The sequence below is a fragment of the Gallus gallus genome, chromosome 2, assembly GCF_016699485.2.
Source record: "Gallus gallus isolate bGalGal1 chromosome 2, bGalGal1.mat.broiler.GRCg7b, whole genome shotgun sequence".
NCBI classification, from domain to species: Eukaryota; Metazoa; Chordata; class Aves; order Galliformes; family Phasianidae; genus Gallus; species Gallus gallus.
Window position 1 is genome coordinate 91,285,496 of NC_052533.1, and position 22,316 is coordinate 91,307,811.

The window sequence follows — 22,316 nt, forward strand, 5'->3', positions numbered from 1 at the left end:
GGTGGGTGACTACTTTTTGGCTAATGGAATGCAACTACAAACTGTGTCTTCCTCAGAAACCAACTGCTGTTCAACAAGCCTGCAGCGTTCAGCAGCTACCGGCATCATCTTCCACAGATCCACAAACAATACTAGCATACATTCACCACTGAAATTAACAACCTAATTATCAACAAATTTCTCCACTCAATCGCAAATGCTTCAAAAGAAGCATTAGAAGCTCAGTAAAAATAGAAGAGTTGGCTTGAAAGATTTCATTCACTTCTAGTTTTACATCCATACAGAATATCAAATCCCCATCCACTTTTCCTGGCTACTTTCAGACATCAGTAATGCCTTTCAATGACATACCAAGCAGATTCATATATTTTAGGATAGCTATACCACATGTTAGTAGCATTTGATATTCCAGAATTCACATGGGCTTATGAAAGTACACTGAAAATCATAGCTGTAGTTATGCCTGTCACTTATACCAAGGAATATAACTTCTAATTTCCTGAAGGATACATTTTCTGAAGAAACTGGCAGCTTTCTAAATATCCTATTAATAGTATTTGAGATCTCAGATATAAGTCCACCAATAATAATAATAATATTGCTCAACCATAATGATATCTCTGGATCTTAGAAAACACAGGCAAATTCTTGGCAAAAGGAGTATGGAACCAGAGCATGTTGCAATTTCCATAAAAATTTTCTCCCTGTTCTCTAAGACCTGCTTAAGTTTTTCCCTGTCTATCAGTAATTACTGTTCTGCCACATTTAAAATATTAGCACTGTATCCCATTCTTAAAGTGCATGAATATAGACCAGAATGACCTTATAAAAACAAGCATACTATTAATGATCTTTTAAGAAAATGTCCTGGAACACAAATTCCAGTTCAGCAAGTATTCTTTCATCTGAGTAACTTTATATGTATATGAATGCTCCTATTGGACTCAAAGGGATTACTCATTTGCAGAGAGTTATTTCAGAGGCAAATCATCGTTTAAAATTCACAGGGAAAATAAGGTAATTACACCACTGTTATTAAGGCCTTTCTGTGGTATATTTATATAAATTAAACAGAGGTATTAGATACAATTTTAGTTAACAAAGTCTTCCTTTCTAAAAAAAATGTATGTTTTGTACTGAAAAAATGTCTTAAAGGATAAATGTATTTTTGTACTCTTAAATCCAGAGCTGTCCTTAACAGTGGCAAAATTCAGTCTCACAGATGAGTGACTTAGTGAGTTCATTTTTATTTTCTTGCTCATATTTTTGTATACTTTGAATTCAGCAATGAAACATCTCTGTTTGTCCTACTTTGCCCCAGCACCTAACATAATTTCTAACAGAAATTAGAACTCGACACCATTAATGCTACTGATGCATTCACCTCATCCTCAACCACACTGCCTCCGAGACACAATAAAGGTGTAGCCAAAGATTTATCCCGCCAATAAGATATAGTTATAGGTCCCATGAAGATTACTGACACTGAAGTACCAAATATGTACTGGCCTTGGACTTAGCAGATAACATGCCAGTTTTGAGATACATTCAAGTTGACAGTAAATCAGTATTACAGTTCCAGTAACAGGAAAAAATAACTTAGAGGAATTTTTGTGTTAAAACATTCCACTTTTGAGTTAGTTGTTAAATGATAATGACCGTAATGGACTAGGCAATAAGTTTCTTAGGTTTCTTTGTGGTTGAAATGTGCAGGCAATTTACAACAAGGCTATTTTTTTTAAGCTTCTGTGATTTGCCCCTTAAATCTATTTTGTCTTAAAAACAAACAAACAAACAAACAAAAAATCCCAAACCTCAACCCTTAAACCAAAAGATATAGCAATCTTATTAGGAATTATACTTGTTTTGTATATCTGCACATGAAAACACAGCCACAGCCTCCATAACACCTCCCTTTTTTCTAGAAAAAAAGAACAACAATAGTCATGGGTAATGGAAAGCTAGAGAGTAAGTCACACTAGTTCAGCACTGCTTCACTAAATTGTAGATGTAATTTTTATTGCCTGTCTCAGATGTCAATGTTTGTCATCCAAAATTCTTTCCTGAGAAGTTTGTAAAAAGGAGATCAATTTCTCAAGGTGTATAAATATATTTTTCAAGCACCCTCTTGAACTTATTTCAATTTTCAGGTTTTGATGATAGTCATGCTGACAACTTTTTTTGGTTCATCAAACTCTGTACTACAATTACATGAATTTACTTTTAATAAATTACCATCTTTGCATATATCAGTCAAACCACGAAGACTAAACACTTGCAAATAAAATGCATTATTAATTTAATTGTCACAGCCTATTTAGCTAGCTTCTATTAGTATTTGCTATAATATGCAACATATCAGAGGGCAGAATCAAATTCAAAACTTAAAGAATAAACTGATTATATTGTTCTAGAGAAATTAAAAAATAGCAAGCTTGCAAAATTATAATCAAGGCATTAATGTTTTAAATAGGTAGGAAAACTATGTAATTCAATTTAGAACATGTTTATACCCAAATTGATGTTTTAACATGCTGAAGAAGGATTTCTATGGTTGCTAAAGCCATTAAAAGGCATCAAACTCTCCCACTATGGGAAAGGTAGAAAGGAAAGCAATGGCGGTTTGGTGTTTACTGCAGTAGGTCACGTGGCTTTAAACACCCACAATCACCAGAGAGGGAACATTCCTATAAAATTATACTGTTGCTGTAGCTTTGCCACACCTATTTGATGTTGCGTTACATTAAACTTAAGTGCCAGCTAAAAAGGCATTGCAGATAAGAAACAACCAGAAGACAGATGAAGAAATTTCAAATGGAGAAAGTACAAAGCCACTCAGATATCACTTGTGCGAGCTGGCCCAGGGGAACAGCTGCAGATGGAGCACAGAGGTTTACAGGACAGAGCTTGGCTCTTGGCTCCCAGGGCAGCTGGGGCTGCCAGGGCTGTGACCCTGCCACTGCATGGATGGGTTGAGAGGGAGTCCTCCTCCTCCTGCCACACTGGCAGGGCAGGCAAAAAGCCTTTGAGGAATATGGGAAGAAATAGGGTACAGGGAAACAGCCAGGCGGCTTTCAGAAGGAAAGAACAAATAGGAGACAGCAGTCACCACTTTAGGTTGTAGCATCCTGCCTGCTTAGGAGTCCGTTCCAACATGACAGTCATTAAAATTATGACTGTCAGGCTAAGATACAATATTAGGACTTCTATCATACATATCTTTTTTGTGCACAGCGTACCACAGTGTTTTACCCACTGTGGTAAAACAGACATTCTCTATGTTGTATTTATGATGACTACATAGCAAGCACCCCCTTGCAAAACAACATACCGAATGCTGCCAGTACAAAAACATGCCACCAGAGCAAAACTTCTTTTTTTTTTTTTGCAATTGTTGTGCTACGACAAAAGATAACCAACATAAACTTTAATACAATATCTGATTTGATCAAACTGTAATTGTTCCGATGCATTATTCTACATTTTAGATAAAAAATAATATCTCAAAACTCTACATAAATGTGTTTTAAGAAAATTCTGGTTAAGTATTTTGGAGAGGCAATCTCATAAAGAATAAAAGCATATACTTAGTCAAATAAGATGTGTATATGGTGTGTTAATGTAAAATCCTGCTTTTTGTTCACTCAGTGATTACAGTGTGATGAACTTGTGAGGAAAGGAAGGCTCTAACCAACTACTGTTTGCAGTGTATTTAATAGAAAATGAATGTGACCCAGGAAGAGTTTTGCAGTGATCTCCTACAATTCATAGCTACCATTTAACTTCCGCTTCTTTTGCGTTAAAAACAGGAAATATTCTTTATGTGTAAAAGCTTACACTGGAAGAACAAGTTACAACGCGGTGGTATTTGAAACATAATCAAGTACCCACTATTGAACTCCATAGGTAGAATGCATCCGTTTACCCAAATTGAAATAGAATATGCAATCTTTTGGCCATCCAAAAAAACATCAAGTTTCAAGCTGCCCCAAGAATTCAAGAGAAAAGCAATAGCTATGACACAATGTGACCAGTAAATCTGGGGAAATTCCACTTATCTGCAAACATTGTGTTGTTCAGATAGCAAAACGTGGTTACTTTACAAGCCATAGAAAAAATAACCTACTCAAAAAAAAAAAAAAAAAAGGTTGCAACTAAGGAACCAAATACAAACTGAAAAAAAATATATATATATATATTTTTTTTTTTTAAGTCAAAACACTACCACTACATCTCTGTCCAAGACCAATCCAAGACCAATGAGAAAACTACTCTGGTGCCTTTGACCTCAGTATTCAACACTAATCCAAGAAAGCCTTCTTCTGAACCTATGAGCAGCAAGGTCAGATAGATAAAAAATGAAAAAATATTTGGTTCCGTACTTGAAGAGAGGGATATTGCTATGGAAATTTGGAGGAAATAATATCACCTACTGAAAATCAGTTCCCAAAGTTGCAAATCATATGCATTTTGCATAGAATTGCTTTCTAAGCCAATTTTTTTATTGACTCCTACAGACATGTTGTAAGGACCACACTAGCGTATTTATGTTAAGCATGTAGTAGTAGCTGAGCTAAAAGTCCAGGTGACATCATTTTGGGTAAGCTAAATACTCCGGGCAACACATACTACATAAAGAAAAAATAAGAAAAAAATGAAAAATGACTTACCTTTCTTTGGGTGTGCCAACTCCATGCTTGCCCAGTAAATGAGTATTCAAATGCTTCTTCATCACAAAAGCTACCCTGTTGAACAAACAGAAAACCAGGAATAGTAGTTTTTTTATATATTTTTTCTTTTTTTTTAAATACAGACTTTGTCAGCTTTGAGCATGCACTTGAGCATATTTTACTAATATTGAACTTAAAATAATAACTTTGACAGACAATGTTCTAAACTCGAGAGTCCACTCTGTAGTGAGAAATTTTCTTCAGGTTGTAGTCACTTGGGTATTTTCATTACAAGTAAGCAATCACAACCATACATCACTGGTCAAAGAATAGAAAAACTGCTTCTGCTTTCTGTTGTAAATTAGAACACCTTGTATAATATTGTGAGAATGGCCAACTTTGCTTAAATTGCATTGTCTCATATTATGAACTGATACAATCTCAGTTACACCTTTGAATTTATTTTAGTTTAATGGACACATCCTACAACCTTTCTTCATATGAGTTTCATTTTCTTTAATGAGAGTAATAAAAAGAATACAGTAAGATCAGATGCTTTAATCACTGCTTCTGTCTGGTCAAACTTCACTGTATTAATTATTTAAAGAAATATACATGGAAACAAATTAATAGTCTTAGTTATTTTATAGCCTTGTGAAAAAAGGGAAAGAAAAAGGTGAAGCATGCATTTGCAATTACATTTTGAGAGTATTCTTGAAACTGGCAAGACACTGTTCAAGGCACCAACAGTAGCAGCAACATTTACACTACCTGGCATTGTGTTTACACCAAACAAAACACAATAATTTAATTGAATTTTAGTGATATGTGTAATGAAACAGATAGGAACCTACAGAGTACCATTTTGCTGCTGATAAGACCTGAACATCAATTTAATTATGTCATTTGACTGCTTCAAACAATTTAGATATCAGACTGAAGCTGCAAACTAAAACAGTTCTCTTGATAAGCAGAAATTGTACTGCTGTAACTTTCAGTGTGAAAAGGGCTTGCAAACATTTTTGTTAATTATGTATTACAGCTGTCCTTCATAAAGTTAATTACAAATAGCTGAAAGGCAATAGACTCTATTTGCATATGTACATGAAAGGCATGACATATGCAAAAATATGATTTTAATTAGCATTCCATGATATGAAGGGCTACAAATCAAACTGGCATGTTATAAGATTTTTAACATTAAGCGCTGAATTCATCTGGACGTGTTTGCAGTAACGGACAATGGAAGGACTGTAAAAAATACCACAGCATTATGGCATGTATTAGCCACGAAAGCCAAGTAAGAGTACTTTTCCTTTACAAATAACACAGTGTAGCTTCTCCATGTCTGATCTACTTTCAGCACTTTCACATTTCCACAGAGAATCTCTCTTGTGCATCCTTTAGGGTGTAAGAATATAACGTTATGTTATTTAAATGACAGTGACTTCATAATTTTTATAAAAAGACATAAGTAATGCCTTAACTACTTTCTGCTACACAATGTATAAGTCACTACAACCGTGGGTAATCTATCACACCACGATCATTATTAGTATGCAAGCGCTACTGGAATCACTACACTGGGAAAATTATTGTAACGAAGTAAAATCATGTGTTCCGATAACAGCACAAGGCATTCCAAATGTACCGCTTTCTTGCTTTTCAGCAGAAATAATAACAATTTCTTCACAGCTGTGAAATGTACCTAACAGATCTTAATTTAGTAATGTTTCCACTTTCTGGTACAAACCTTCCCTTCCCTTAAAAAAAAAAGAAAAAAAGATATTACTGTGAAAGGATAATGTGCAATTCGAGTTGTAAAGGCACTTTGATGCTGCTTACGTGGCAAAGTGTCCTTAGGAAACATGGAAGGCAAAGATGCCAACCAGTTACACAGTATTTCTAGGGATGTTTTTTTCCACTTTACAGTCTGTATACTTGAAGCTGCTGAACAAAAGCCAAACGCTTCTTACATTGCATCTCTGCAGGGGGTACAGACAGAAATACTGTCCTGCAAATATCAAAGACAAAGGCCTTGTTAATAATTTGAAGCAATTAATCTCCCATTAGATGTTCGGTACAGAGCGACCATTTCGCTGCTGTTATAAAGTACAAATAAAACAAAGATTGACTCAATAAAAGTCTCAGCACCTACTAGCAGCTTAAGCTTTGTAACATAATGCTTGAAGACTTGTACTTAAAAGCATAGCCTGCCTCTGTTAAAGCTTAAAATGCTCAGCACACCTTAAGAACATCCCTCACATTGCAGATTCAGGCCCTGAAACTAAAAGTAAAGTTGCTTGAGATTGAAATGCAGAATTTTTACTAAGAAAATGTCAGCCCTTAGTTCCAGAAAGTATTTTTTCCTTAGAACAAAAACTTAGACTAAAGCTTTTGCTTGAGATGCTGAATATGAGGATAACACAATAAAAGGTTAGGTGTGAAAACCATTTGTTTATATTTACCAAACACTGCAGGAAATTTTAAGGGAGCTGTGGTAGTGGGTAGTGAAAACACAAAGAAGTGTTTTCAGCACATTCAGTAATTCCATGTTTCCAAGCAATTACAGTTTTAAGGAAGCAAAAAATATTGCTTTTCTCTCCACCAACAACTGACTCACCTCTGCTGAGGTAAATCAGTTACTCCTAAGCTACTGTCAAAATTGGATAGTTGACATGACTTAGCCTTGGTCTTTTCGAATGAATGTTAAGGGAAGCCTGCCTGGCACAAATAGGGACTCACAGAGTGAATGATTTCAAGATACGTTGCTGTAATACATTTTCAAATCAAGCGGATTTTTTTTACAAGCTTGCACTAAGGACTGACTCAGATTTCTGTGAATGTCTTTTCTTTTCTTAACTACAGTAGAAACAGAAGTGTTCAAATGCTATCAATTAACTGGTTTCAAAAAAGGCATTAAGAAGGAATAGGAAAAAATCTGAAGTTGCCATACTCCTTCTGTTTCTAATCCATGCAAACCAGGACAGACTATAGGCCTGGAATTGTTTTTACAAAATCTGATCTAAACATACTCATTTCCCAATTCACATGAAGATGGGCAGTCACAGCTGCATTAATTTCCTAAGGTACAGGTCTCTTAGGGAAGAAATGTCCATCCTATACCTCCAAGTCTTGACCAATGAAAGTTCTCCGCATGTACATGGAATACTGCTTACGGAAGTCTCTCCTTGCACTGGGAAAGTCGACAGGCAGGACTTTGCTTGTACTCACTGACATTCTGATGAATTTTTTTGTTTGTTTGTGGTTTTGTTGTTCTCGTTGCTGTTGCTGTTGTTTGTTTTGTGTTTTTTTTTTTTTTTTCTTAACTTTGTTAGTGATTTTCAGCTGCTCTGGCTCCGCACTGTTATTCCCCAACACATGCACTCTATGTTTAAAATCCAGGACAAATTAAAAACAAAATGAAAAATAGCACAGAGCTTTAGAATAGCATCCACATTCCCTACGGACAGGGTTTTTTTTGTTTTTTTTTGGTTTGTTTGTTTTTTTACACAGAAACTATAAATAAAAATAACTTTCAATCATAAATATACAAGCACCTTTCCCAAAATAAGTTTGCAGAATATTCTGTTTTCAGTTTGGAAGAGTTGTGGCTTTGTAGGAATGTGTCCACTCATATTCCATGGCACTCTTCAAACAGCACTTGGACTCACCCTGAGAAAGCCTGTAACTGATTTAGGAGCCTCTAAAGACTTGTCTTCAAGTTATAAAAGCATATTTTAATGTATAAAAGAAACAAAGGAAAATCTAATTCTGGGACTAAAGAAACATATTGGACAATCTTGACTTCTACTTTTCATTCTACTGCAGTACAAGTTCTTCAGCATGTACAATGTTTATCATCACAGTACCCAAGGAAAATGAATAATCTGTCACATATTGTTCTCTCATTCTCTCCACAGGGAGGGAATTGCTCTCTGTGAAGTATCTTTTCTGAGAAGGCAAAAGATTCTAGGTTTTATTATGGCTTGAATCTATAAAAGTCTTTTTAATATGTATTTTGCTCTGTTAGTGGAAAATCAAGTTAAAGAAAACAAACACAAACCAAAACAAATATTCTGGACCATAAAGTCATGAAATCTGTGATAGTTCATGGTTTCATGAGCATTTACTGCTCAGCCTTGGCCTAGTTCCAAGGAAGGAGCTATATCTTATCTCTTCCAGAAAGTCACTTGCATCCACATCAACAAACCAGCCATCTTGTAGCCTAACAACTGCAGAAGACCAGAATTTATTTTTGTGGGACTCTACAAACTAGTTACACAGCAGCTGAAGAGAAATTTTAAATTATTTCTCAATGGATACACAGCACTGCAACGAGTCTCAAAGAATCTACCTTACTGACAGCAATGTTCAGTGATGGCAGAAAAGTCCAGAACAATGAATATCTATCCTTTATTAATATTCTCAATATCCTTTACATCTACTCTAAACTATACAGAACAGGAATTTAACTCTGAGAATATAGGCAAGCTACTATATGATACGGACAGGCCCCAAATATATCTAAGATGCTTTAGTAAAGCTCCTCCAAAGTCTTTTTTTTTTTTTTTAAGCAAAGTATAATTCTATTATTTTTAAATTGTTAGCAATTAGATCTTTCATCTTGGTTTTCTCTAAGTTTGGGGCACTTGGGAAGGATGAGATGGTTTACCATTCTGGATAAACCACATGGGAGATCTGACAGCTCTAAGAAATAATAAGAAAAAGGATCTCTAAAACTTCCGTGCACCCGCAGAATATAAGTAATATATTATCCGCACCATCTTTTCTTTTCTATGTTTTGTGCTTGAATTTCTGTCCCTGTATCTTAATCTGAGGCAAGGGGCCAGAAAATCAAAGCATTCTGCATGGATCATACCAAAAAAGGGGACAGTATGTTTAGGCAACTAAACAGTAACGCAGATGCAAGTAGTTCTTATTCCATGACTGAAGTACTCCTGTTCTTTATAGTTTCTTGAAATATGCTGTAAACCTCAATTGTTTGTAGTTGAATGAGTGGTTCACAAGGAGTCCCGCCAATTGAAGTATCAATTACTAAAAGAAAGAAATAGTCCAATTTCTTAAGGCAAATCATGAGTCACGCGAATTTCAGCATGTTCAATAAAACTTGTGTCATTAATGATTTGTACATGTTCTACATATAAAAGTAGAACTTCATACACTCAAATCAGCACTTAGTCTAATAACACACAACAGTCTGTATGAACTTAAAGGTAAGCTTTTAAAGTCTCATAACTAAATAAAAAGTTGCTAACCAAATCTCTTCTCTCTAGCAGGACTTTGCACTCAGCAGGTCAATTTCAGGTACAAGAGCATAGAGGAAAATCACAGAACTGCCCAGAAAGCAATGGTTTTCTATATACAAGTAATCTTTTTTTCCATGCATCAAAAGTTTAAATTCCTGGGAATTTCATCAAGTCCATCATTCGTGGATGTTTGCTGATTCTGAAAGGTCCAGACTGAGATGCTGATAACTCTCTTGCATGACCGTGCGCAAGGGACTCAATTTAAAAGAAAGTATCTGGCAGGGCTGAGTCTGGTGTGGAAGATATCCAGTAGTCTGAAAGGCTTCATGTCCTTTGTGACAGGATGTCAGGTTCGACTAAATATCTGGCAGGACGAAGTCTAGTGTGGAAAACATCCAAATATCTGAAAAACTTCATGCCCTCAGTGACAGGACGTCAAGTCCTACAATCCTGCATAGGAAAGCTGGGATTTCCTGCTGACTCACTTAGCAGCCAAAGGAGGCAGGTATTTTCACTTTGAACTCACAACTATGATTGTTCTTCTTAAGTTAAAAAAAAGAAATAAAAAAAAAAAGCATTTCAGAAGGTTAACAAGTCACGTGTAATCACTCAGGCTACAATATTGAGAGTGCTGTGATGCGCTGGCTTACACTCCCTGCTGACCTCACATAGGAAAGAAGGGTACGGCTATTCTATGCTCTACCCCCACTAACGCTAGTGATCAAACTGAAAAGTAAAACAAATACATCTGGCATATGTGGCTCCTAACTTCCCATCTTCAAGTGCAAACAACTTGGCAGACTGGAAAATGAAAACTTTTTCTCTTGAAAGAGAAAGAAGAGGCAAACGAGGACAATTTTGCCATCGCTAACAAGACAAGAACCAGAGCACCATGGCAGACTATGGCAATTAATAGAATCTAATGACTCAACCATAAGTTTTACATTTCTGAGAATTATTATAGCCTTTCTACCTTATGTTTGAAAGTTGGGGAGGCTTTTTACGCTTTTCTATGCAATAATCGTGTATTAACTTTTCCATGGAGATGTACCACTGCTGAATTCCAAAAACCAACATTTTCAAAAATTACTTTTAGGGGAATATGCAATTGTCAGTGCAAAAGACTGCAACCTTCTCTTCTTAAAATATCTCGTTTTTACTGTTTTACTTGGAATGAACTAACACTGAAATCAAGATGTCTAAAGAAGAGAAAAAAAATGAGAAAAGAACAACAACTTGTATTATTGCATTAGTGCAACACCTGTACACAGCTTGCACCCAATGTAGACTTGAGTATCACAGCAGCTACTCTTCCTGACTTGCTTTGAACAGGATGACAGACAACAGGATTGTCAATGTGCTGTTCAATGACCTGCATCAATCTCACGAATAATTTACTGCTATATCAGACAGATCATTATGGATGAGTTGTGCACTATCAATCAATCGGCTGCATTGTTCCTGCATATTCCTGCATCTATCATCCAGAAGAGAGAAAAAAATCCCTCAACATGTTCTTGTTGCTTTCTGTCACCAATCTGCGTCCTTCAAGATGTGAAAGAATTATTAGTCACATTGCCATAAATTAGTAGCCATGGGCATAATTATTTCCTTTTATCTATTTTGGCATAAAAGAACTGGGTACAAAGAAAGAGAAAAGAAAACAAAACAGAAAACATCCTCTTCTGCTCCACTCAAACTGACCCAGAAATATGCCATCCAAAGCTGTCAAGTTTTCTCACCATCCCTCTTTCAAGAGATGTACATAATATAAACCATTCAGGACAGAAATTAGCCTGTCACTGCAAGGACTATGGCAAAAGGAAAAAAACATTGGTAGTGTCTACATTATTTCCTTGATCTTGAGGGAACTCACTTATTCATTAATTGCGTGCCTCACCTCAAGTCACTTATTTTGTAACTGAACCTGAAAGGCCTCCTGTAAGTTAGCCACAGATTCACTCTTAATTTCACTTTGTATTGCTTTATCTCTTTTTTTAATACCAAAAGCATCCCACGTGACTTCAAATGAACAATGGAGAGGTTCAAGCACCTGTGTCCCCTCAACATCCCCTGTTCAAACATCAGGAATTAAAAAGGCTCCAAAATTCACAGTAAAGTATCATGTACAAATAAACTAAAAATTAATGACCAGTGAAACTAGTCAGACAAACAAACAAACAAAAAAAAGCAATCAATTTTAGGAAATTTACCTTTTAATTCTCCCCAAACACCTATGTTTAGAAATGAAGCTGAAGTTGTTCATGCACCATTACTAAAAATAACAATCTACTTGAACAATATGCAACTGGGTATTCTTCTCAAGCAAAATAAAATGTCATAAAAATATTTTTGTTTTGTTTTAAATCTGAACTTTCCTACTGAAGTTGAATTGACCTATTGTCCATCTAAATATTCACAATTCTGTTGTGAAGCCAAATTGATGATAAGCTAGTAAAAACTAAAATAAATAAAAGATTGCTAATTATACATACTATTTCTAAACTGATCCCTATAAGTAAACAAATGGTTCTCTACTTATTTTGTTTGCTTAATGAGCAGACTAAAAATAGCTGAAACAGTGGCAAAAACTTTGAAGTCAAAAGGTGTTCACTTTGTCAGGTAATCACGTTACAAATATATGAGAAAATTAGTACTGCTACAAGAAATGTTTGTTTCAATATTCAGAGGAGTTAATGAATGTTAAGTGATAATGGTAGACAACAGCACTATGTAATTACATTTCTAAACACACCTTACCAAATCACTTCTAAGCGAGAAGAATCACATGTTCTATTAATTTTCATTGGTTATCAAACATCTGTAACTGTCACCTCTACCAGGTGTTTGGTAATCTAACAGCTGCACAGAGTATTAAAAAAAAACAAAAACCACAATGCTTTCTGTAGTCTGCTATCAGACTCTCAGTTTACCAGAGCACAGAATCTCATCTGTGAGTTCTGAAATGACACCTTAGGCTTAGTGTTTAGACTGCCTTGCATCTAAAATAAATTATCATCAACATCCAGAAACATAACAATACCAGAGAACATAGTTGTTGTAATAAATAAAACTCTGGGAATGCTTTCAACATACATCAAGATTTTCAGCTATATACAAAAGGGCACCCACCAATTTTGCCACCAAGAAATTGCCCTTTTCCTCTCTTTTCTTTCAGTACATACATCCTGCATTCATATAACAGCTCCCTTCCGTTCCCATTTCCTTCCTCTCTTCAGGCATTGTTCTGTCTCTTCATCCACGATCCATTTCCTAGCATGCTCAGTACTTCACATCTAAGCATAGCCACAATATGATGCAGGAGACATCAGTTCCACCTATCATCATCTTGCATCTGGAAAGAGACTTCAAACTAATCTGCTTCAGGATAAAGAACAGAAATGATATTGCCTGTCACTATCTGCAAGTGTCAACTCTAAAAGGCTAGAACGTGTTTTTTTTCCTTGATTTCAGTAGACTGATGTGTACATTGTGTTTTTCAAAGCCTGTAAACATGTTGCTCTCAGATCATCAGTGTGACATCTCCAACTGATGGCTTTTTTACGTTCCTAGTAAATTTAAGACTTCAGTAGGAGAAAATGGACCTCTCCACTTTGTCTTGGAAAAACAGTGCAGGCTATGAATTTGTTCTCCCTCTCAACAGAATAGTGATTCCCAAAATTTGAGTTCAACTTAAAATTTATAGAGTCAAAAAAATATTCATAATTTTGTTCTTTTGAATCTTTTTTTTGACTCTTTTGTTCTTCCTGAACAAAAAGTCACCTTAGATGGTGTTTTCTTCCTAACTGCTTAGAAATTGTTCTGCAGAAGGAGTTACCAGGTTTAAGCAGATTTTCTACAGGAAGAGCTATCTCAAGAGTAATATCTTTGCCATCAGAAGAATCTGTTCTTGCCTATCTTTAAAGGAAATCAAAAGATATCTAAAGATAGTTGACTTCAGGCTGGAAATTGCATAGGGTCTCCAACAATAGGACTACCATACCTAACTCAATCAATTCAGGAGATACAGAGCCTGTGCCCTCTTGTAAAGTTGCAGGTACAAAGAAAAGAACTGGTCTCTGTCTGATAACTCAAGTGCTCAGAATTAACAGTCAGAAATCATAAACTATTTTTACTGACAGTTTACCCACAATTTGAAAACACTGCAGGTGATAGATAGCAACTGAACCTAAAAGACTGCAGCTTGCTTGGTCTGTGACAATAGTGAGAAACTTGCCCTAGGTGTTTGTCTAACATTGAAGAGCAAGTGCCGGTTGATTTGTTTATTCCTGAGAATTAAATCCAGTTGTAAAATATATCCTCATTGCCTTCCACCAGACCTTCCAGAATACTGTTTAAGGTAAGGTAGAAAGCAAAATATTTCAAAATATCTGCTCAACAAGGTTGTTGCAACTGCATAAAAAAGCGTAAAATTAAGACAGCAGTACTTAATCTCTAATAATGAGAAGTATCCTTCATATGCGTGAATCACTACAACAGCTTGGACAAATCAGAATGGACTGGTTCCTGCCTAGGAAAAAAGGAGGTAAGCCTTTGGATCACACTGGTTTCAATTCACAAAAATTCATCTAATACTTGTGTACATATAGACACGCCTGTAGCATAGGAAAAATGAGGATACCCAGCTTGTGCAAGAGTTCTCTAACCTGGCTGTTCATATCTCAGAGACTAAGAACCATGAAACACTGGCAACAGAATCACTGCACTGTATACCTGATACTTCGCTACTATATTTCATATTTCACTATGATTAATGTTGATTTTTCATAGTTACAAGATACCTCCGTTAGTAGCTAACATAAATGTTAAAAGTTTGTTCCGCAGTTTTCTGTCTCAGCTGCAGTTTCAATCTCTCCAAGTACTCTCTTCTCAGCCAGCTCAAATCCCCCAAAAACTGGGATTTGTAACAACTTTCTCCCCCTACCACTGAAGAGGAAGGAGGCTGGCTGAAGAAAGCAACACTGATTGCTAGAGGAAACCACAATATGCAGACCAGAAGGACTCATACGCACTCTACAAGCACCACAGATCTACCGAACACTTTCAAATTATGACACTGAACATGGAACCAGCAGCGTGGAAGTCTATCCAAATGAGAACTCCAGGTGACTACTGGGCTGTTATTCCACTTGTCCCATAGGCAAGTGGTAACATCTCTCACCACCTCAGCCACAGACTTAGCAGAAGAATTACTAGCCACTAAAGCTGCCAAGTGCTAAGTGTGGTATTGCCTTGGTTTGCCTTTGATCCGCTGGACTCACTTTGGACAAAGAAGCGGAAAGCCAGGTGACTAGTGCTGAAATGGCCTTCGTCCATCACCTCAGAGGCTGAAGGCCTTGATGTGGTTGGACTTGATGATCTTTAAGGTCCTTTACAACCTGAGCAATTCTATGATTCTATGCTGGGAAGTTTCAAAAAAGGGACTGAACAAGTTATCCTTGTACCTGGTCTCAGAAAAAAAAATGTAACTTCTCTGTAAACATCTGAAAGTTGTCTCTTCTGAGACTGCGAGGCAAGAGCTGGCTAAAGGCAGAAGCTTGCTAAAAACTCTGAAATTGCAAGTAAGTGTTGAAGGCTTTCTACAGGATTAATAGAGTGCTCACCTGAGACCTGAGATCTAATTCTTACTGAAGCAATAAAGACAATTAAAAAAAAAAACACTGAATTTAGAAGTACATTTTGCACCAAAAGAGACATTCTTGCAGTCCAGTACAGATGCTGCACACATTAGCTATGAAAACTGTTATCAGTATCAGGAAAAACAAAGGAGTATATACTAGACAAATCAGTACAGTCATAAAGATGATATCTGTGACACAGCAGAAGATGTTCCCTGGCAAAGAATACACCAGTCTCAGCCAGTAGTTGAGATTTGTGGCCAGAAATGGTCAGAGTTAATCAAGCATGAGAAAGATGGATCTATATATGTGCCCAATGGAATTAAGAAAAAAAACACCTTTGATCTCAAGGGCCTACATATACATATACAGACATACTGAGTGTACAGATGAACAAACCCTTGAAGGACAAATAAGTTTTGCTGAAAACAAAATGCTATGGTATGTTATTTAAAAAGGAAAAGAGAGTTACTAGATTGCTTGAAAAAAGGCAACAACCGAAATTCAGGTTTTTTTCTGAGTTTTGTCAGCTAAATCTCTGAGATATGTTACTACAAGGATAAATTACAGGACTTTAGTTTTATATACAAAGTGAAAACCTGGACCTATAAAGAGACTTAGATAAAGAGACATAAACTATGTCTCTTTAACAGTAAAAATACTGCCAGTCTTTCTGAGATGACGCTTCCACTATAGGACTTCCTTTTCAGGTCCTTGCTGTCATTGTAACCATAAAGCCTTAGTTTAAAGTGCTAGTATGGAATGCTGGAATCCACAGTTTTCAACAGGAGGGAAACCTGGCAGCATAGGTAGCACATGTACCAACACACACATAGCACTATTCCATTTTATTCTATTACAACAGATTTTGTTTTTCATGAAATTCACATCATTAACATCAGCCTTAGAAACAATGACATACATAGGAAGATATAAGTAAAATCTGGGCTATTTTGTATCTGTGCTTCTTTATCCCTGTAGAACATGAATTTGGGATGTTTTAAGAAACTGAGCAAGGTCTACCTATTCATTTTCATTTTTGTGCTAGTAGGTAAACAAAGTCAAAGACGTTGGGCAATCAGATGCTCGTCATGTTTTGACTCCGTTGATTTTAAAAATTTGCCAGACAGGAAAGAAATCTGAATGTTTTAAATGAGTTAAGAAACTTGAGGAAACTTTTTGAAGAAATGGCGTACATCTTCTCACTTGAACATATCTGTGGCTAGAAGCTGACAGAGTCCTTTTTACTACTTGTTTAAATTTATTCCTCCTATTTCAACACAATTCTCCTCTCTAAAATCTGTAACAACTGATTTCTCTAAGAGTTGAAAAAAGCAAACAAGAAATAACTAGCAAATAATAACCATTCCTTGTAAGCTAATTCTTGGGATTAAAAGGAATTAAGTTTAAAGTAATCAACTTTTCACAGGTCAGCATAAATTATTTGGATAATGGTTTTGTGTTGTTTTTTTCACAAACAGTACTGCAACTGCGAGCCGTAGTTTTGTCATGGATGAAGCACACCAACACTCAACGCCGACTGTAAAGAAACGCTTGATGACTTAAAAAATCATGGAAAACGTCATATGATGTTAGAGGCCTATCCTGTATTCCTGTCCGAGCAGAGAAATTTGAAAGATATGGTCACAACCGAGGCAAGTGTGGAAACCACTGCTCTGGACCAGAGGGTTTTCAGCTACAGATGGCCTCACATTTTAGGCGGTATGAATGATTTCTGAAAAATTATATATAAAGAATGCTTTCTCATTTGTTTCAAACTAAAATAAGCATACAAAAATCAAAGCATTATGTTCCTTTCTGTTTTCTCAGAACCACCAAAGCCACAACTTATGACATGAAATGTCAGTATCTGGGCAGACTTGGAGACAGGATTAGTTTGATCAGCATGCAACTTTTGAAGCACTGAATAGCAGGCAGTGTTACATGCAATGCATAGCCGAATGGATGGATGGAATTGATTTTGTAAAGAGTTATGAATAAAATAGTCCAAAATATTAACCAATAAACACATGCCTGGGTGAAAAAGCTATATTATAAAATTACTGTAAAGATCCTATAACTGTTCAGGGGAGAAAAAAGTCCAATTTTCCACCTAGCCTGCAAGCGGAGAGTTTTCTGATAAGATCCAAGGAACCTGTAAACCCAAGGCTCTAATTTTCTTATGGCGACTGTGTAATATTTTGCAAAGTAAAATTGACTGAGATGGAAGCTATTTTGCATGGTACAGTGGCGATGGCTAACAAATGAGAGTTTTGTGGGCTGAATGTTAGTCCCCTGCCTCATCTGCCACCCCTAATGACAGCAGCCACCTGCTGTTTTATTGTCACAGCTGGAGCCAGTTCACACTCCTTGGTGCTGAGCTCTGCCCATGAGCGCCAAGCTCTCGCCTCGCCTCATTACTTTGATGAACTTTTTATGGTCAGCACCCATGAAGACCTCATCTAGGACTATACAACCTAGATCGGCTTCAGGGAGTGCTTCCAGCTAGCACGAGGTGATAATACACAGTGACACTATGGCTGCTACTGTCTGTCACTTAGTCAAGTCACTGTACTACACTTCTGGCTCTACAGGGCCCTCAACAGGTAAAATGCCATGAAATTCTCTTATATAATAAAGTTCTTTCTCTCTTTTTCACATTGTAATACGGAGATCATGTCATACGAACAAAATCTAGCTTTTCAAAGATAGATATGAAAGTAAAAAATATACCAAGCTGTTTACTACATATAACTACAGATAAGAAACTTCTATATTCTGCAGACATAAACTCACTACATTCCTAAAGAAACCAACAATGAAAGGCATATTGCAGCTTAACAGTGCCAAATATGGAAAATCATAATTACGTGCATTTTATTAGAGAAGGATCATTTTAAGTTAAAGAAAAGAAAGCAGAGAAACAAAAATGAAGCCAGTTAAAAGAAATTACTACCCAAACAAATCCCCAGTGGAAAATGATATATGTTAGCCCCCCCTCCTCCAAAAAATCCCACACAAACACATTTATTAGATACGATAATATAACAAATCAAGATAACAACAAAGCAAAGCATTTTACATTGTCTGATACTATTTTCTTCCGATATAAAAGTAAGCATGATTGTCCTTTCCTTTTCAAAAATGTTTATACTACCAAGCACTCCAAATCCTCTGTGCTTGTGTACATTTTTAAACTTCATCGGAAATTTTCTTATTGATTTATTTCATATAGACTGCTTTCTGCTCCATCACTGAAATTTTACCCCAGGTTTACTTTCAGCGGTAGAAAAATCCTTCTGCTGTCAAGAGAGCTTTATATTTGCCCATATTTACATATATCATTAAGATTAATATATGTGCTATTAATAATAATTTCATTAACATTCTGAAATCATCAAATAACATTTTGACTTTTGAATGGCTGTAGGCTATTATAAGCCTAAAAACCAGAACATTTTCAGTATTCATTGTGTAGCAATCCAGCTGATCAGTTTTGACAAATTCATGCAATGTTATAAGCCATTAAACTTCATTTTGTTTCATTTAAAAATTCCACCTAAAAAAAAGCAACTGTCTTATTTTTGTATAGGCATGATTTCTAATATATACTAGCTCCCAGGATTCATTAAGAACTTTCAGTTTTATTTAATTTTATTGAAATGTTTTGAAATTTCCCATACAAACAGATTTTGAAATAATATAAAGACAAGTGCTGAAAACCTCTGCTGTGGTATCATGCAATTTAGTTCTTTCTGATGAGGAGGATGCTCTGCACTTCCTATGATAAGGTGCCTGAGACAGGTGGAACCTTAAAAACATTCCTGGGAATAGACATCATCCTATGTTTCAGAGAATTTATTTATACAAGCCCTTCTTTGTTAGTACTTTTTAAGTGTGACCTAAACTGCAGCTAGAGAGACAGAAAAAATAAAAAATATTTCAATAAAGGTTTCCATTTTGCTGAGCACCTCCTGTACAGTCCTAAAAAGTATTCAAGGAACTTGAGGAGACAGAAACAGGCATAACAAGGGCCAAAAGTGTATTAAAATTCCTGTTATATAAATGAAACTCTCTACAAATATAATTGATAGCTCAACAAGAGAACTTCTTAAGCACAGTGACCTATTAATGAATTGATGAAATCCTTCGTCAACATTAAAAAAAAAAAAAAAAAAGAATTCCCTTGTTTTGACTAGCTGATGTTTTGACTAGCTGATGTATGAGTCAAATGCATGTTTTGTTGATCTCATTTTGTACTTGAAAAATAAAATATCAAGATGCAGCTTGATCAGTGCAGGGTAAGACATTACAAAACGGACAAGCTGCCTCACTGGAATGATCTATGGTTTCACCAGAATGATCTCATAATGATGATGGTAACTAAATAATACCTGAGATTTTTATTTTAAAGAGGTACTGTGTCAGCTACACTACCCCAGTTGTATGTTTTGCGATAGAGCACAGTTAATTCATTTTAAAAGTTCATATTTTGTCAATTTCCAATCCATAGCAAAACTACCTCTAAAGCCACGGTTACCAAGGTATGTATATATTCACCAGTTATAACGCAATTTGATAAAGGATGCATGGGCATCCAAACAAGCTACAGTTTTGCTCACTGTCTTACATTAAGTAGCCTACATGTACGCTTAAGTATTTGGAAATATTTTTCCTTTGCAACATCACATTGCAGTGGCATTATGACCATGTTTTATAGTTATAGTCTAACATACAACTTCAATTTATGCAGTAATCACAGTTCACTGGTCTGTAATTCTTAATATCCCTCTATCTTCCACCGATTTTCATTTTAGTAGCTATTATTCGAAGTTCATTTTCCATGCCCCTTCAATTGTGATTTTTTCCAATGTGACAACAAACATCAGTACCATTTCTGATGGTGTCATTTACTGGAGTAAGAAAATCAAAGTTTTTAAAAAGAATCTATCAGAAATTCACCAGACAGTAGCAACCTGTAGCCAGTATTGAGACGAGCTGTACATGAAGAGATAGTCTGGAGGTGACAGGATTTGTATCCAATTTCTAATCCCCAGAGCCATTCTATCCCTGAATGATAAGTTTCTATCAGCTGATCCCTTAAGCCATCATCAGCTGGTCATGCTACTGCATCCCAAGAGGAAGGACAAAAAGGGAAACACGTAAGGTTTTCTATTCAAATCTCTACGATACAGAATAGTCATGTCGGACCATTCTTAGATCTCTTAGAAGTTTTGGAAATGGATCCTAAGAAAATAGAAACAGGCATATGAAATTTTTGTCTTAACATAAATATTGTTTTCTGTACTTACTCCAAACATATAAAGAAGCCTGTGATATGTGCATTCTCCTTGTAATGATCAGAAATACATATTGATTTCCAAAAACAGCTAAATTTTCATGCTTGCTGTAACAGAAAAGGACGTTCACATGAAGGATATTGAAGACATTGCTGAGGAATTGTTCACCCTTTAAAAAAATATTATCACTGTAATGCTGACAGTATTAGTGTCAGGTTGGGCAATTAGCCACTTAAGTGTGAATAAGATCTGCCAAGAAGCTGTTTCATTTTTGCCTCAGAATATATGTGTATCTGTGAGCTGGTGTGTGTTTGTGTTCATGCATCAGTGGAATCTGGTTGTTCATGCCAGGTTTTCTTATCATACTTTTCTGCCTCTTTGAATTTGCACATTCCTGCAATACAAAATGGACACGTCTGCTGATAATGTCAACATACTTAGGTTCACAAGGAGAGATTTTGTGTAACTAGATCTGAAGTAGCGTTTTTGTGTTCATTACCTGACCCTGTCTGTTTACACAGTGCTAGAAGAGCTGTTCATGGGAAGAGCTCCAACAATGCAAACACCTTGGAGATGTTAAAAAGCAATGAACGTGGAAGGAATCAGCATCCAAACACTCTCCTATAAACTCCATTTTTACATGTCATCTGAAGGAAATTCTCACTTTATAGAGCACTGTAGATTCTATGGGATGTTGAGAGCATCTTGGAATCTTGTTAATATTGATCACATTATAGACTTCTGTACATCTGTTTGGGAAGTTCCAGTTGGTAATACAGCATAGAGTAGTTCAGTAGGAAGGGATCTTCCAAGGTCATCTAGTCCAACTGCCTGACCACTTAAGGGCTAACCAACAATTAAAGCATGTTAAAGCTGTGAGGTTGCCTCTCAGTCTCCTCCAGGCTGAACAGCCCAATGTCCTCAATCTCTCCTCACAGGACATACCATCCAGCCCTGTTACTAGCTTTGTTACCCTCTTCAGAATGCTTTCAAGGACCTTAATCTTGGAAAGATAAGTGAATAAAAAGTAAGTCTAACAGACACTAAAGTACAGCACAGGCAGGATAGAGTTACTGCATAGAAAGCCTGAAAGCACAGCCAGACTTCTATCTCCTTGTTGGAGTAAAAACCTTTGGACTCTTCTTCTGTTGTTTTGTTGGAGGTGAGGAGTGGGGAGTGATGCAAATATTTACCTTGCTTAATTCAATAGCAAAAATACAATTATTCCAACTAAGGAACCTTCAGATGTTCTGATGTAGTCATTCAAAATAACAAGAAGCGCAGAAAAGATGTAAACAATTTACAAATTAATACTGAAGAGTGCCAAGTACAAACAGAACAAAAAATCCCATTCATAACGTTTCAGCGTACAGGTATTGAAGCTATCTTCTTGAATACTTATTGGGAAACCTCACAAGTCTTAACAATACCGACAAC

At 36.1% G+C, this 22,316-nt stretch overlaps 1 protein-coding gene across 6 annotated transcripts in view; it reads right to left on the bottom strand.

Moving 5' to 3' along the window:
• ZNF407 (zinc finger protein 407) overlaps nucleotides 1-22,316 on the bottom strand; it is a 338,606-nt gene that overhangs the window by 196,064 nt on the left and 120,226 nt on the right. For all 6 annotated transcript variants that reach the window (XM_015282425.4, XM_046933043.1, XM_040695661.2 and 3 more), the window contains one exon: nucleotides 4,671-4,745. In XM_015282425.4, the coding sequence (XP_015137911.2) occupies nucleotides 4,671-4,745 (75 nt within the window). The remainder of the gene's footprint in view (nucleotides 1-4,670; nucleotides 4,746-22,316) is intronic.